The sequence below is a fragment of the Plodia interpunctella genome, chromosome 7 (genome assembly GCF_027563975.2).
Source record: "Plodia interpunctella isolate USDA-ARS_2022_Savannah chromosome 7, ilPloInte3.2, whole genome shotgun sequence".
Classification (NCBI taxonomy): domain Eukaryota; kingdom Metazoa; phylum Arthropoda; class Insecta; order Lepidoptera; family Pyralidae; genus Plodia; species Plodia interpunctella.
Genome location: NC_071300.1, coordinates 9,199,234 through 9,213,055, shown reverse-complemented (window position 1 = coordinate 9,213,055; position 13,822 = coordinate 9,199,234). Strand labels below are relative to the sequence as shown.

Here is a 13,822-nt window from a genome sequence, read left to right as displayed (position 1 = left end):
GTAGACACGTCTTGATGAAAACTGATTTGCAGAATCGACTTAGCTACATTAATATCTAGAGCTACCTATTAGGCATGGACAAATAGGTTTACAGGTAGGTACTAAGATTACATTTTTGTTCGTAACTCCTAGATAGATAGGTACAGTTCAAAGATGATTTACCTAGTTAAATTATTTTAAAGGCCCCACTTTGTTTGATTTTTTGATTACAGTTGCCAGCTTTTGAGTCAAGAACCATAGAACTTGAAACAAAAGAATTACCTAAGCTGTTCGAAATAAATACTTAGGCAGTTTATAAAGTAAAAGAAAAAAGAAGGAAAGCGTAATCTGGGCTTTGATCCGAAACGGCTGCGGAAGAATCCCGGAAAAACGCTCAGACGTGTAAAAACAAAAACATTTACCTTAGTACCACACGACGCCCCATAATCCCCGCCACTTCCATCCAATCCCCCGAAGACCTGAACGTAATCATAGCCGCAATTCGCTTCGGGCTCGAGTTCAAACGTCAAGAAGGTCAGCTTCACGAACTGGCCGGGGGGCGCCACTATGCTCCAGTCGCAATCGGCGCGTGATTCGTACGAGTCGTCGCCGTACCGTGCGTGGGAGTACAGGTGTTTGACCGCGTCTGTGGCCGCTAGGTAGCCGCCACATGCTGAAATAATGAGGCCTTGAAGTTTAACACTCTTGAAGACTAAACTGTCGAGATCCCTTATTATTTTTACTAAATGAGCTAGCTGTAGATTAAGAAAAGTGTCCTATTCTAGCTCATGGAGTATAAATAATAACCTCGAACGGATGTGGAGTAACATTATCGTCCCGAAGTGACTAAGGGGCATATGGCCTTGATAGTTTATAGGCAACAGTGACAATCGGCCTTCTTGGGAAAAAAGGGTTAACCTGAGGCAGAAGGCAGAATGTGAAATCACAGCTGAAACTTTAAAACTTTACTATAGTTTATTTTGACTATGAGATCACTCATCATTTTTACTTAATGTGCTGATGGTGGTACAACAGCATTCGCAATGAAGTTCAAGAAAATGGGTAACGAGAGAGGAATATACCTGTGGAATGCGTAGCCAGGAAGCCCTTCCTCTGCACAGAGGCGTCAGACTTGAACACCACATACATCTGGTTCTGGGACGCCACCACCGGGTGCGGGAGCTTGCTGCCGCAGAACCTTCCTAAAGTCTTCTCGTCTGCTGACGCCCCGTCGTAAATTGTCACGTGGTCGTACGCACATTCCTGTTTAATAGTTTAATAGAATTATAGCAAGCTGGTTGATGAGAAATTTCAGCATTGATTGCTTTATCTAGAAAGTTGGACGTGTTGGACGTTGGAATTGATGAAAGGATACATAGAAGTTAGCACAGTTGCATATGTTTTCGTAGACGTCGAGCATACTTAACCTGGACAGATTATCTTTGTGCCTACAGGCCCATCTGAGTGCGCAGCATGATACTTTCATCTAGCTACTGTATTTGGTAAACCATATTGATCCTAAAGATATCTTCGAAATAGAGTCATAAAAACAGATTCGGGCGGGATGTCGGGTCAGATTGTAGTTAGTTGTTAAGATTCCATAATTACCTGGTGAGGTTCCAATTCAAATACGTTAAAGATCAACTTGATGCGATGTCCGGGAGTAGTGGAGAACTGCCACACGCAGTCCTTTCTCGCCGGGTATTGATCTGGGAAGTTTGGACTGTGAAGACAAAGAAAAAAATAAATGGTGACTAGACTATACTTGTCATAATTTATTTATTGAAGTACGTGTATTGGTGTGACAGAATGTATGATGGGTTTATTTTGGTGAGCTGTCTCAGAGTCCGTCCAGCCAGTGTGTGACTGGACACTGAGGTAGCTCACGTGGCTAGACAGATGACCTAACTGAGCATAGTTCACCAAAGGCCAGTTTTGTTATTACTATATTACCCAGTTGGTACTAAATAATGAAACCCGAGAAAATTATCTGTAATCATTTATTGGCCCATAGAATGTGTGGCCGCGAAAACCGGGATCAGCCCAAATAACAAACCATTGAAAATTAAGTTGTGATTATTACAACTTACTGCCTGCCTGACGTCATACTATATTATGGGATAACATGAAGTGGTTTTAATTTAGAGGGAGGGACTATACAACACAATCCAAGAAATCCAAGAACCAACTCACCTGACAATGGTCCCATGCGGCTGAGTGACGTCATGTTTACATCCACCTTCCTTGCAATCGTGTTTGTTTGGATGCAAGGTAAAGCCGCTGTGGCAAGCACACTCGTAGCCGCCCAGTGTGTTGTGACATTCGTGCTGGCAGCCTCCGTTGTTCTCAGCACACTCGTCCACATCGATGTAGTAGACTGCCGCGAAGCCTGAGCGGTGGACCGATGCGTCTGATGTGAACTAAAGACAGAAGATTTAGTTGAGAGATTACTTAATGGATGGATTACAACCTCTAGCATAGGTACCTACGTTAAGAATTAACTCCTGATTTGATTTGGTAGATCATCACAGTCATGATGTATTAGGTAATTATAAGAGATCTTGATCACAATATGATTAGATTCATACGGTTGTTCGACAGCCTTGATAAAGTCGAAGCAACCCTGACTACATTGACCATGCAGTCAGGGTTGTCACAAAATATATAATAGGTACGAGATACTGTATATATCTGTATTGTTTTTTCTAAATTTAGCTCCCTCTCATAATGTAGCATAGGGAGCGGCCCTCTCTCCCTGCTCTTCTAAAACCCCCACGATTGCCTTGGAGTCGTTCCAAATTCCACTGTTGGGACCAAATAAGCGGTGTATCTTGATCATCAGCCCCCTCACCTGAACTCTAAGTACGGAGCCATCAGAAGTGACCGGGGGTGGCAGAGCATTACCGCAGAATGCGCCGTGCCGTCTCAGCACGTCAGCTCCCAGTTTAGAGTGTACCGTCACACTGTCATATTCACATTCCTGAAAATTAATTAGCAAAAACACCTTATTGCATCAAAAACAACAATACAAAACACAGTTTAAACGATGTGACTTGGTATTCAACGCTAAGCGGTGGCGGAAGAAATAGGAAAACGCTCGGATGATATGGAGAGAGATTTATATAATTGATATAATAAAGATAATGAATCTAAGGAAAACATTAATTACCTGCTGATACATATTGTTTCCTTCCAAATCAAAATGCGTGAAGTTCAGTGTGATGCGGTGTTGTGGCGGCGCCAGGATTTCCCAAAGACAGTTCTTGGAAGGCGGGTACAGATCAGGGAATGACGGCGACGTGATTGTTCCATTAGGGCCGTAGAGGGCGCCACCGCAAGCATCTTGGAAAAAAAAGTATTTGAGAAAATCTAGGACTTGAACGGGATTCGAACCCATAACCCTGTTTAACCTAGGCAGTGCTTTAACCATTAAGCTATCCAGTCTATTAGGCCGAATTAATTCATTTTTAAAAGCTTTTATTTAATTTCACCTGCTTGCGCGATGTTTGTCCACAGAGAAACCATCTGTTTGTCCTGTGGAGTCGAAAGTTTCTAAGTCGTTTCATTTTCCATGACAATATATTATTTCGATAAGCAGGATCTGAAGGTGCACCAAGGATCCTCCTTAACGTTGTACTGCCCTGTACCTGTACTGTACCGATATTGGCTTTTGCTTACGTATTGAATGCGAAAATATCTCTCTGACGACAATAAAAGTTTATGGCAAAAATTACCGGGACATCATCCTACCGGGTGAGAGCAGCGAACTAGAAGCAAACTAGAAGTATCGAGCTTTATTTCTATCCCGGCAGATTTTTCCACAGTACTTAAGAAAACTCATGCATATCTTCGTTTAAATAAAGTATTTAGACTTACTCTCACACTTCTTCCCGTCAGAATGCAGCTCGTAACCAATATCGCAAGCACACTCGTACCCGCCCAAGGTGTTGACACACGAGTGGCTACAGCCGTGTTCAATGGAGGCACATTCGTCGAACTCCTTCATGAAGGTCGCGGAGAATCCTGCTTTCTGGACTGTGGCGTCTGACTCGAAGATCACCAGGAGTTTGTTTGAAGTAGATCTGGTTGACATTGTATTCATGAGAACGTTCGCCAATATGATTAGCTATAATACACATGCAAGTACTGGTGGTGTACTTGTATGTGTATCAGCGAGCACAGTATTATTGAAGTTGTTGCCAAGACAAAAATCGGTCGGAAGGACATCATCATTGGGATTTCAAGACATCGATTTTAAAGCTTCAAAGTATTCAATTTAAATCACTCGTTCACACTAATCACTGCTTCCATTTTGATTAATTAATATCAAGGGCCGATCACTCGATTCTTCTGATCTATCACAATTTAATTTCAATTCCACTAGTCTCTTCGAGTTTCACAACTCCTTGCTCTGTCTATCCCGCAATAGATACAGTATTTGTAAATCACTTGACCATGATCCGTTCAATACTGATTACAACTACTGCAGTAGTCATCGATTGCAGTAATCTACGAAATCTTTATAGTACCAGTATGATAATGATGTTACCTGATGTCCGGTGGTATTTTGTGTCCACAGAACATGCCAATCAGCGGACTGTCCATAAAGTCCCCATCTCGGACCTTCACCCTATCATACGAGCAAGTGTCGTGGTTCTCCACTTCGAACGAGTGGAATCTCAGAGCTACTTGGTAATCCTGTAAATATATCGCATATGTTAATTGAATCGTAGATTTAAGTAAAAGCATTTCTGACTTTTTCCCGTCAAATGTTATCCTCAAAGCTACAAATATTTCTCTAAAAGCCACAAACGAATAGTATTTTGGAACGACCACTGCTGAGAAGAAATGTCGAAAGAAACTCAAACAGTATGATCACTAAACAATTACAATTACTTTCATAACGTATAACGTTACTTATAAAATAAAAATACATATAAAAAATAAGAATCGAGCTAACCTATTGCCCCCGGAAGCACCCGTTCATGCATTGACACATGGCTCAAGACAATTGCATTTAAGACATGGATATAAAACATTTGTGATTTAAGATTACAGTTGAAAGGTGTATACTAATCCTAACTAATGTTATAAATGCGAAAGATTGTTTGTTTGTTACCTCTACACACTTTATCTATTCAACCATTCTTTTTTAAATTCCGCATATATGTAGTTTGAAGTATAGAGAAAGGTACAACATAGGGTACCTTTCATCCCGGAAAATTAATGCGGGCGAAGCCGCCATATATAATATGTTAAATCGTATTACTTACCTGTGGAACAGTAAGTCTCCAAATACAAAGCTTGCTGTGCTGATAATCATCAGGGTAGTTCGGCGACTCCAAGTGGCCGCTGCTGTCCACTTCGATGTCACCACCACACACGGCTGTAACATCACACAACAGTATTGTGACAAAAATACATTATAACACGAAGTTTATTTGTCAAACAAATAAAAAAAACCCCGACATTCGATATTCATTTCGCTACAACTTTTGAACGGCTGAACCGAACATATCTAAGAAACACTGCATAAAAATTAGCTATCAAATAAAAAAAATCCCATCCAAATCGGTTCATCCGTTGATGAGCGACGGTGCCACGTACACAGACCGACAGACAGACAGACTACACACTTAGCTTAACTTTTAACCCCCTTCTTTTTGCGTCGGGGGTTAAAAAATACATTATAACAAAAAGGCATTTGGACTGGGCAGAGAGTGGGTTACGAATACTATAGGTTCATGCCTGGTCCTGCCTGAGTGTGAGACCACTACATATCCTCTCTCGGATTTTTTAGGAGGCGAATGGACACAGCCAGCCATGGCAACTCACACAGATAACAATTTTAAGGTCCGTAATATATACTATTATTATAAAGAGTTTGTGATTTGTATGTTTGAGGCAGGTAATTTCCGAAACTACCAAACCGATTTCAAAAATTCTTTCACCACTAGCAGGGTACAATATTCAAGATTGCTATAGGCTGTATTATAACTCAAAATTCCCACAGGAGCGAAGCCCCGGGCAACATCTAGTTCGAGAAATGGAGAACGTAGATTACCATGTACCTATGTGGTATAACAACATCGACAAAGTCACAGAAAGAGTACATGAAAATCCATATTAAATGCCCATATCCAGGTCTTCAATGGCATAAACAATTAATTACACTTACCTTCATAATGAGCTCGAAAGCCCTTCAACGGTTTGGGTCTGTTTCCCGGCTGGTAGACCACAGTCAGCCTGGACCCAGTAGACCTCAGCAGCGGGCCTTTCCCAGACCCGCACACCCTGGCAAGTACTGGAGCGTCAGGCATGTAACCGTCGCGGACTTCCACCCATTCTGAGCGGCACTCCTCTGATTTGTGGATGTCGATTTCTGAGGGAGGAAAACGTTCTGTTATTCATTACATTAGATGTCTTGGCGAGGCGATGGGACACATAGCCTAGCTTATAGCAACAATAACATTCCCAATGAGGTTTGACAGCATTTGCTATAGCAGTAAATAATCAATCATCTTTTGTCTTTCGCTTGCTTGATTTACAGTGATATCCTGTAATTTTGTAGTTAAATCTTTTGTGTAATTAATACAACTGATAAACTAAAGTGATATGAAATATGGTATTTGGATCACCTTTGGTTTGGAAGATATGAGGCCCGAAATGTGTATTTTTCACTAATGCCTAAATAGACAGGGCGTGGGTTGAATTCCCGCTTGATTCTAAAATGTTTTAATGTCATTAATGAGAGTCGACTCTATGGTGAGATGTAAAGAGCAAAGTCGCACTATGCACGCAGTTGAGAATGTCATTATTTAAATAATGACATTCTCAAAAATTCTCTCTAAAAATAATTTTATTTTTAGAGAGAATTTTTGCATGCAATTTGAAAATAATAATCATTATTTTCAAAACCTTTATGCATTTTATTTTATACTTAGGTAGTCAAAAAGCCAATTGGCTTTTTGGCTATTTTTGCAATTGCAAAACTCGAGTAATAAATTAATAAATCAGTAATTTATTATTTATTATAAGTACATACATATTTTATAGCTTTTATATATTAATTTGTTTGTTCATTGAAACCCAACAAATCCTAACCTTCAAAGTTGGCATCACGTGACATCCAGACAGCCACAAACTTTGTGTCCAGCTACAGTTGTAATATAATAGATATAAATTAATCTGCGTGGCTTTCTCTGAGCGTTTGTATCGTCCCAGTACTGAGTGGGATTAGAGTAAAGCAATAGGGTTGACACCCGTGAAAATAATGTCATTCTCAACTGTGCGAGTGCGACTTTGCTATTTACATCTTACCATCGAGTCGACTCGCAGTAAGACGCAGCTAACCAATCACAGTGTTCCATTGTGACGCAACGACAATCTACCGCAATGTGATTGGTTCGCTGCGTCTCACTTCGAATCAATTCTATAGTGAGAAATGAAATGTGCCACACTTCGGCCCTCTGATATCATAAGGCGGAAGAATACTATACAAAACATTACTGCGCGATGGATTATGTTATAAAAAGGTGGTTAAGACGACGCCCACCTTTAATCAAAAGATACCAGGTTCTAATTCTACACATACGTGCCACATGACTTTGCATACCAATCTGAGTCATGTATATGATGTATATATATTTCTTCTGTCCGGAAAATATTACCGTAAGGAAATCCGGAAACTGGTTGGCTGTTTGGTTCACTGGTGTACGCGACTACTTGCCATTAATTGGCGATAGGTATAGTATTAAAAGTTATGTCAGATGCCTTTAGGCACATGGTAAGAAATAGCTCAATGCAAATAGGGATTTCATTTTGCTCTCTTCTTTTGTTTCAGCGGGTTTATTATTTTAACGTTTAATCATAGTTAATAAGCATTATTTGAATTTAATTAAATGTAAATTAGGCTACATACATTCAGTTAGAGATAACTATTTCTCAAGTTAGACAAGAACAAAATAGTCAGCAATTTAAAATTGTACACTATTGTAGAAACAATTGTTTTTATTTGGAACAACATTTTAAATTATGTTAGTACTTAATTTAAAAACAGATTTTTCATAATATGCGTCATATATTTGGCAACCCTAAACATCCGTAGAAGGCACTACTGACCATCGAAATTTTACGGCATCCCACTCTAAAAACCATTTTACGTTTACCTTTTAGTTTTAACCAGTCTTACCTTCTCGACCAAAGTGAAACGTATATTACAAGATACCAGAGGCCTTTTTATAATGGTCGTTTTGTTCTCAACAGCATCTGCACTTGGGGCCCTACTACGAAACCTATATAGGTAAGGTATCACAAAACATATATAGGTAAGTATCCTATAAAACAACATTTACAAAATATATAAGCTATGCCGTGTATAGTAGTCAAAAAATCATTAGTTTAGATTGTCTTAGATATTATAGAATTTTACGTTTTAGTCAAGAAAAACATTCAGTAATCGGTTATTTACGTTATTATATTATTTATAACAAATACACAGATATAAAAATTTTAAAACAAATGAATAGTAGATATAAGAACTATATATTTTCATTTATAGGTATTATAAATTTTATTAAAAACACTAATAATGAATTCGAAATTTGCGTCATCAAAATAATAATGTCTTTGTGGATTCTCATGGTAGTTACGCATTGACGCCGTCGCTACCCAACCGGAAACTATTAGTTTCTGCCCCATTCTGTGAAAAGACGGCATTGGAAGCGAGTGGAGAGTTGGAAATCTCTCTTCCGATGTCTATACCTATTGAAAGGGTTGACTGCTTTATGTAACTATTAGCTTTTGCCTGCGGCTTTTCCCGCGTGAATTTCCCACGGGAAAATGTATTTGTCCTGGTTGTAAGGTACCCTATATCCTTCTCCGTACTTCAAACTACGTGTATACAAAATTTCAAGAAGATTGGTTGAGTTGATAAAGCGTGAAGAGGTAACAAACCAACTTAGGTCCTTCGCAATTATAACATTGGTTAGGATACTATTTTTTTTTACCTGTTTTTCTATCTGTTTTAACGGACTGGGGCGGCAAATTGATAAATCTGTGCGTTATTATTACGTACGTAGGTAGGTCACGTAGTAAGTTCAAATTTTCACTATATAAAAACTTTTGCTTGGCCAATTCTTAGCACATAAAAATATCGGTATTCCAACAATAGAAAAGCTAAAGGAAAATAATGAGATAAAGTGAGACCCACCTCAGTTCTCAGTTCTCGAGATGACGCTACTGACGTAGGTAGGTACCTATTTATTTAAAAAGTAAAAACCAGTTAAAAAGTGGCCTATCACTGTCCACCCTTCTACTTGTACTTATCTATAAAACACTTTAATTATTATACCGCATTTTATTTACTATTTCACATTGATTCATTACGATTTGGCGCGAAAGAAGGAGAAACACACTTCGACATTTGTAAAAAATGATTTTTTTTATTCAAGTAGGTATTGATATAAAAATGGATATTGCTTATAAGCAAATGTTTATTGAATAAGAAATATCATAAGTATGTTTTATATATCCTTTAGCAAACATAAATAAAATTAATACTAACTGAATTGTTTTCTCTCGGGCTATTGTCCAACCTTTCATTCGTTATATTAAAATATCCATGAAGGAATATTGTTCTGGATATTAAACGTTACATGATAACAAATGGGTAAACACAGCGGCACATCAATCTGGATGAATAGAGCGGAGATAATAGGTACAGGAATGTTTAGAAAATTGTGGAAAAATTTAACACACACGATTTAAATTCACGACGTTGAATAGATACCTACTGTCTGAAGTTTTTATTATAGTTATTTCTACAGTGTTTACATCATCGCATGTACAATACATCATCATCTCAGCCACAAGAAGTCCGCCGCTGAACACAGTGTTTACAAATAAATTCTTATTACATTAAAATGTAAAAAAAATTACATTAAAAATGTACTTAGTTCACAGCGGCACTAGACTAGACACTGCGCCAGTTCGAAATACGTTATATCTTGTTACACTTTGATGTTTAGACTATGACAATTCATACATCGGTGGTTCAATTCTCAAAACGTTTGATATCACTAAAACTATTTCTCCCATCATGGTTCATTTCACCTTTTTTTTTAGCTACAACATGTCCCACTGCTGGGCAAAAGCCTCCCCGCTCTCTTTCCACGTGTTCCTTTCTTTGGCCTTCTCCATCCAATGTCTGTCGAATGCCCTAAGCTCATCCGACCATCTAGTCCCTGGGACTAGATGGTCGGATAGGCCTACCTCGCATTCCGTAACCGTCAGTTGGAATCCAGGTTGTAAGAATGTGGGCATCTCTCAGGCTGCATACGGCAAACATGCATTTCATTCGTCATAATTTCATCTAAACACTTTTAATTTTAAATACATTTTGTCTTGCTGCAATTAATCTAAACGAATTAGCCCTACGTATATTTTCATCTCATGAAAGTTGATTACGTTATGTTTCATATATCTGCACTTTGTAGTAAGTTTATATATAGTTTTTTATATTGAATATAGTATATTACATAAAATCATTTTCCATTAGTCTCTTGCTTGGTCATTTTCAAAGTTAGATGGGTCGAAGGTGTAAAGGAAATTGCTGGAAACAACTGGATAGGGATGGCCCAGGACAGAGATGGTTGGCGGAGGCTATAGGAGGCCTATGGCCAGCAGTGGGTCACGGAGGACTGCAGACGATGAAAGATGCTGCCGAAAAAAGAAACTTTATTTTGTTTTTGACTTCGCTCCCAAATTTATACAGAATCAATAAAATGTTTAAATTTATATAATTTTTGCTATACGTTGTATTTTTGTTATACCTGTACTAAACACTATTAACTAATAGCGAGTACAGGTCCACCCGCCCATGACTGCCGTCAATCAATCAGCTAGGTAATTACCCTGTAATTACCCAGGGGCCAGCTGATTGCGGGGTAGGTATATAGGTATAGGTAGCTATTACTTAGGCTACACAACCGACCATTACTTTTAAAAAATAATGAAGAGTTCACAAAGTGTACTTTAGATGGAATAAATTAGCACACATGACAAAATGGTTTATTAATTGTCATTCAACACTAACGGCCCGTCCCGGCTTTGCTCGTGTAAAAACATAATAAATTATACACCTACACCTCCCTCTGGAAACACACTATCTAAGGTGAAAACCGCATGAAAATCTATGCATCAGTTTTTGAGTTTATCGCGAACAGACAGACAGATGCGGCAGTGTATTTTGTTTTATATTATGTAAGGTTTTATTCAGAGTTTCCGCTATTTTCGGGCAATGTAGGTATCTTTTATTCTTCATGAAATTCAACAACTTCCAAAATAATTTTACAGTGAGAGAAGAACATAAAATTTCGACATTTCAGACAATTTGAGATAACGACGAACTTTAGTAATTTTTTTTTATGCTGTTTAGGTTTAAGGACATTTATTCTCATGAAGGCATACCTATTCTGTTACTGTTCTGGTCTGTTTTCTTTGGAAACCAACTCGGTATCATCCAATCCGTCTTATAAAATACTAGATGTTGCCCGGGGCCTCGCTCCCGTGGGAATTTTGAGATAAAATATAGCCTTTAGTAATCTTAGATAATGTACCTTTCTAATGGTGAAGGAATTTTTGAAATCGGTTCGGTAATTTCGGAGATTACCCGCCTCAAACAAACAAACTCACAAATGCCTCTATATAATAATAATATAGATTTGATGAGGGAAACAAATATTAAATGAATGAATTACAATGGAAACCATTAAAAAATAATTATATAGCAATAATGCAATTTAAAAACCCGATAAACCACAAATAAAACTTAATTATATAAACAAAAATACTTTTCACGTTTTATCGCAACATCGACAATTTAATTAACAGTGTTGGGAGAAGCAAGGAAACAAATTAACAGATATAAATTCAATTTCAAGTGGCTTATTGTGTGGCGCACAAAACATTAGTATCTAAGTACCTATAGAATACAAAGGGTGTTAAGCTGTGAAAGCGCCGAGGATTGAACTAGATTGTATTAAGACTAGCTTTTAAAGATTTTCACAGTACCTACTATTAGTAGTCAAGATTTTTAGGCGACTTTACGAAATATCACTGAAATTTTGGTTTAGTTACATATAAAGAAATAGTCGTTTTTAACTTTGGGAAATACTATTTAAATTATATCTTGACGTGAAAAAGTGCCCGTGAAATTTTTTTAAAATTAAAATGAAATTTACGAAATCCCCGACTCCTGAGTTGCAGGCTTTTCTGATTAGCTAGAATCGAACTGACGATTTCTAAACAACTGAATATACATTTTTCAAACATTATTTTTCAAATAAAAAAAAATACTATAATATACTAGACCAAAATCGGTCAGCCGTTTGGTTACTACGATGCCACGGACGCAGACATACAGATACACAGACATGCTTTTATTAAATAGTAAAATTATTAATTAAATGATTTCATACGCAATGTCGTTAGAATTTATTCAGCATTCATTAATTTACTTGTACGTACATAAGTTCAAAATCTTATATTCCTCTTCGATGGAGCACCACCGTTGTTATACAAACTGAAACTCAATTGAATACCATTATAATCAATGGAGCGAGTCTAGCCGTTATTGGCCGAGACATCGACCATTAATCATACAAAGGCTATATCGAATAATATTTAAATATCGTTTGTCTTGTCGATAACGTAATTATGCGGCTTGGAAATAGCTTCAAAATTGAAGTTATTTGATTTAGTAGACTTAAATTGTTGTCATTATTATTGAAATATGCATACTTAGGGTACATGCAGACATGCAGGCTATAAGTATTTATTAATCGAAGTAATGTAACAAGTAATAATATTTGTTAATTTATTTTCATAGTAAATTATACACCAATACATTAGTGAAGAATCACACTATTTATTGGTGAAAACCGTTCATAAATGTACTGTAATTACCGTACATACAGACGGACAGACGCGACACGAGGACTGATTTTTATAATATATGTATGAGGTGAGTTTAGTATGTTTTAAGTTCATTTATTTTAATAATGTTGATTATAAAATTCGAGTAAGTACCTAATTAATTATTATTTTAATCTGAAAAATTTCCACAATAAATATGGTTCTCAAGGGATGACTAAATATCCTTCAACACGTGAACATAGAGTTTAATAACTTCAATTTAGAATATATAATTTATTTTGACACGAACAGTCATAACAATATTATTAACTTGATGGTAGAAAATATATATATTATTAGCTTCAATAAAAAGGCGTATTATATCGTCGACATTGTTTTTATTTTATATAATGGCTATTGTTACAAAATGCATTATTATCTATACGAGTAGTTTCTTCTAACGCCAATCAAAATTTAAAATTCACAATCAAAATTATAACATTTAATAAATCGACAAATACGAAATCGCAAAGTATTTTTTGTTTACATTTAACGACTCAATAAAACTGCCATATGAAAACAGTATTTAAAATAGCAAAAAAAAAAGGAAAGCAAAAACCCTGGAGTCAACAAGATTGATCGTCTGCGGTGGCCGGTCGCCACTTGGAATAAAAGCTGGCTATATTCATTAATCCTTGGCCAAATCCATTTAGTTCACCGGGACGCGAACGAAAGAATTAGCATATGTTCGTCTTCTATTTTTTGTTAATTTCTGGTGAAGTAGCGACTCCCTAATTTTAATGACGTAGATATAATTAATACCCATTGTTTTATTCAATTAAATACTCAATAAGAGACTCTTGTGTTGAATATTTTATGGAAAAGTTTAGAGAAATTACATTACATAGTAAAGTAGTGAGTAAAGTTT

The 13,822-nt window shown here is 37.0% G+C and overlaps 1 protein-coding gene across 1 annotated transcript in view; it reads right to left on the bottom strand.

The window, feature by feature from the left end:
* The window catches only part of tok (tolkin), a 74,060-nt gene that overhangs the window by 2,479 nt on the left and 57,759 nt on the right, over window positions 1–13,822 (bottom strand). The window contains exons 10-19 of the mRNA XM_053747313.1: window positions 6,158–6,361; window positions 5,253–5,365; window positions 4,529–4,677; window positions 3,856–4,061; window positions 3,149–3,321; window positions 2,831–2,959; window positions 2,173–2,399; window positions 1,588–1,702; window positions 1,062–1,242; window positions 402–652 (exon numbers count right to left, since the gene is read on the bottom strand). Coding sequence (XP_053603288.1) covers window positions 402–652; window positions 1,062–1,242; window positions 1,588–1,702; window positions 2,173–2,399; window positions 2,831–2,959; window positions 3,149–3,321; window positions 3,856–4,061; window positions 4,529–4,677; window positions 5,253–5,365; window positions 6,158–6,361 — 1,748 coding nt within the window. The remainder of the gene's footprint in view (window positions 1–401; window positions 653–1,061; window positions 1,243–1,587; window positions 1,703–2,172; window positions 2,400–2,830; window positions 2,960–3,148; window positions 3,322–3,855; window positions 4,062–4,528; window positions 4,678–5,252; window positions 5,366–6,157; window positions 6,362–13,822) is intronic.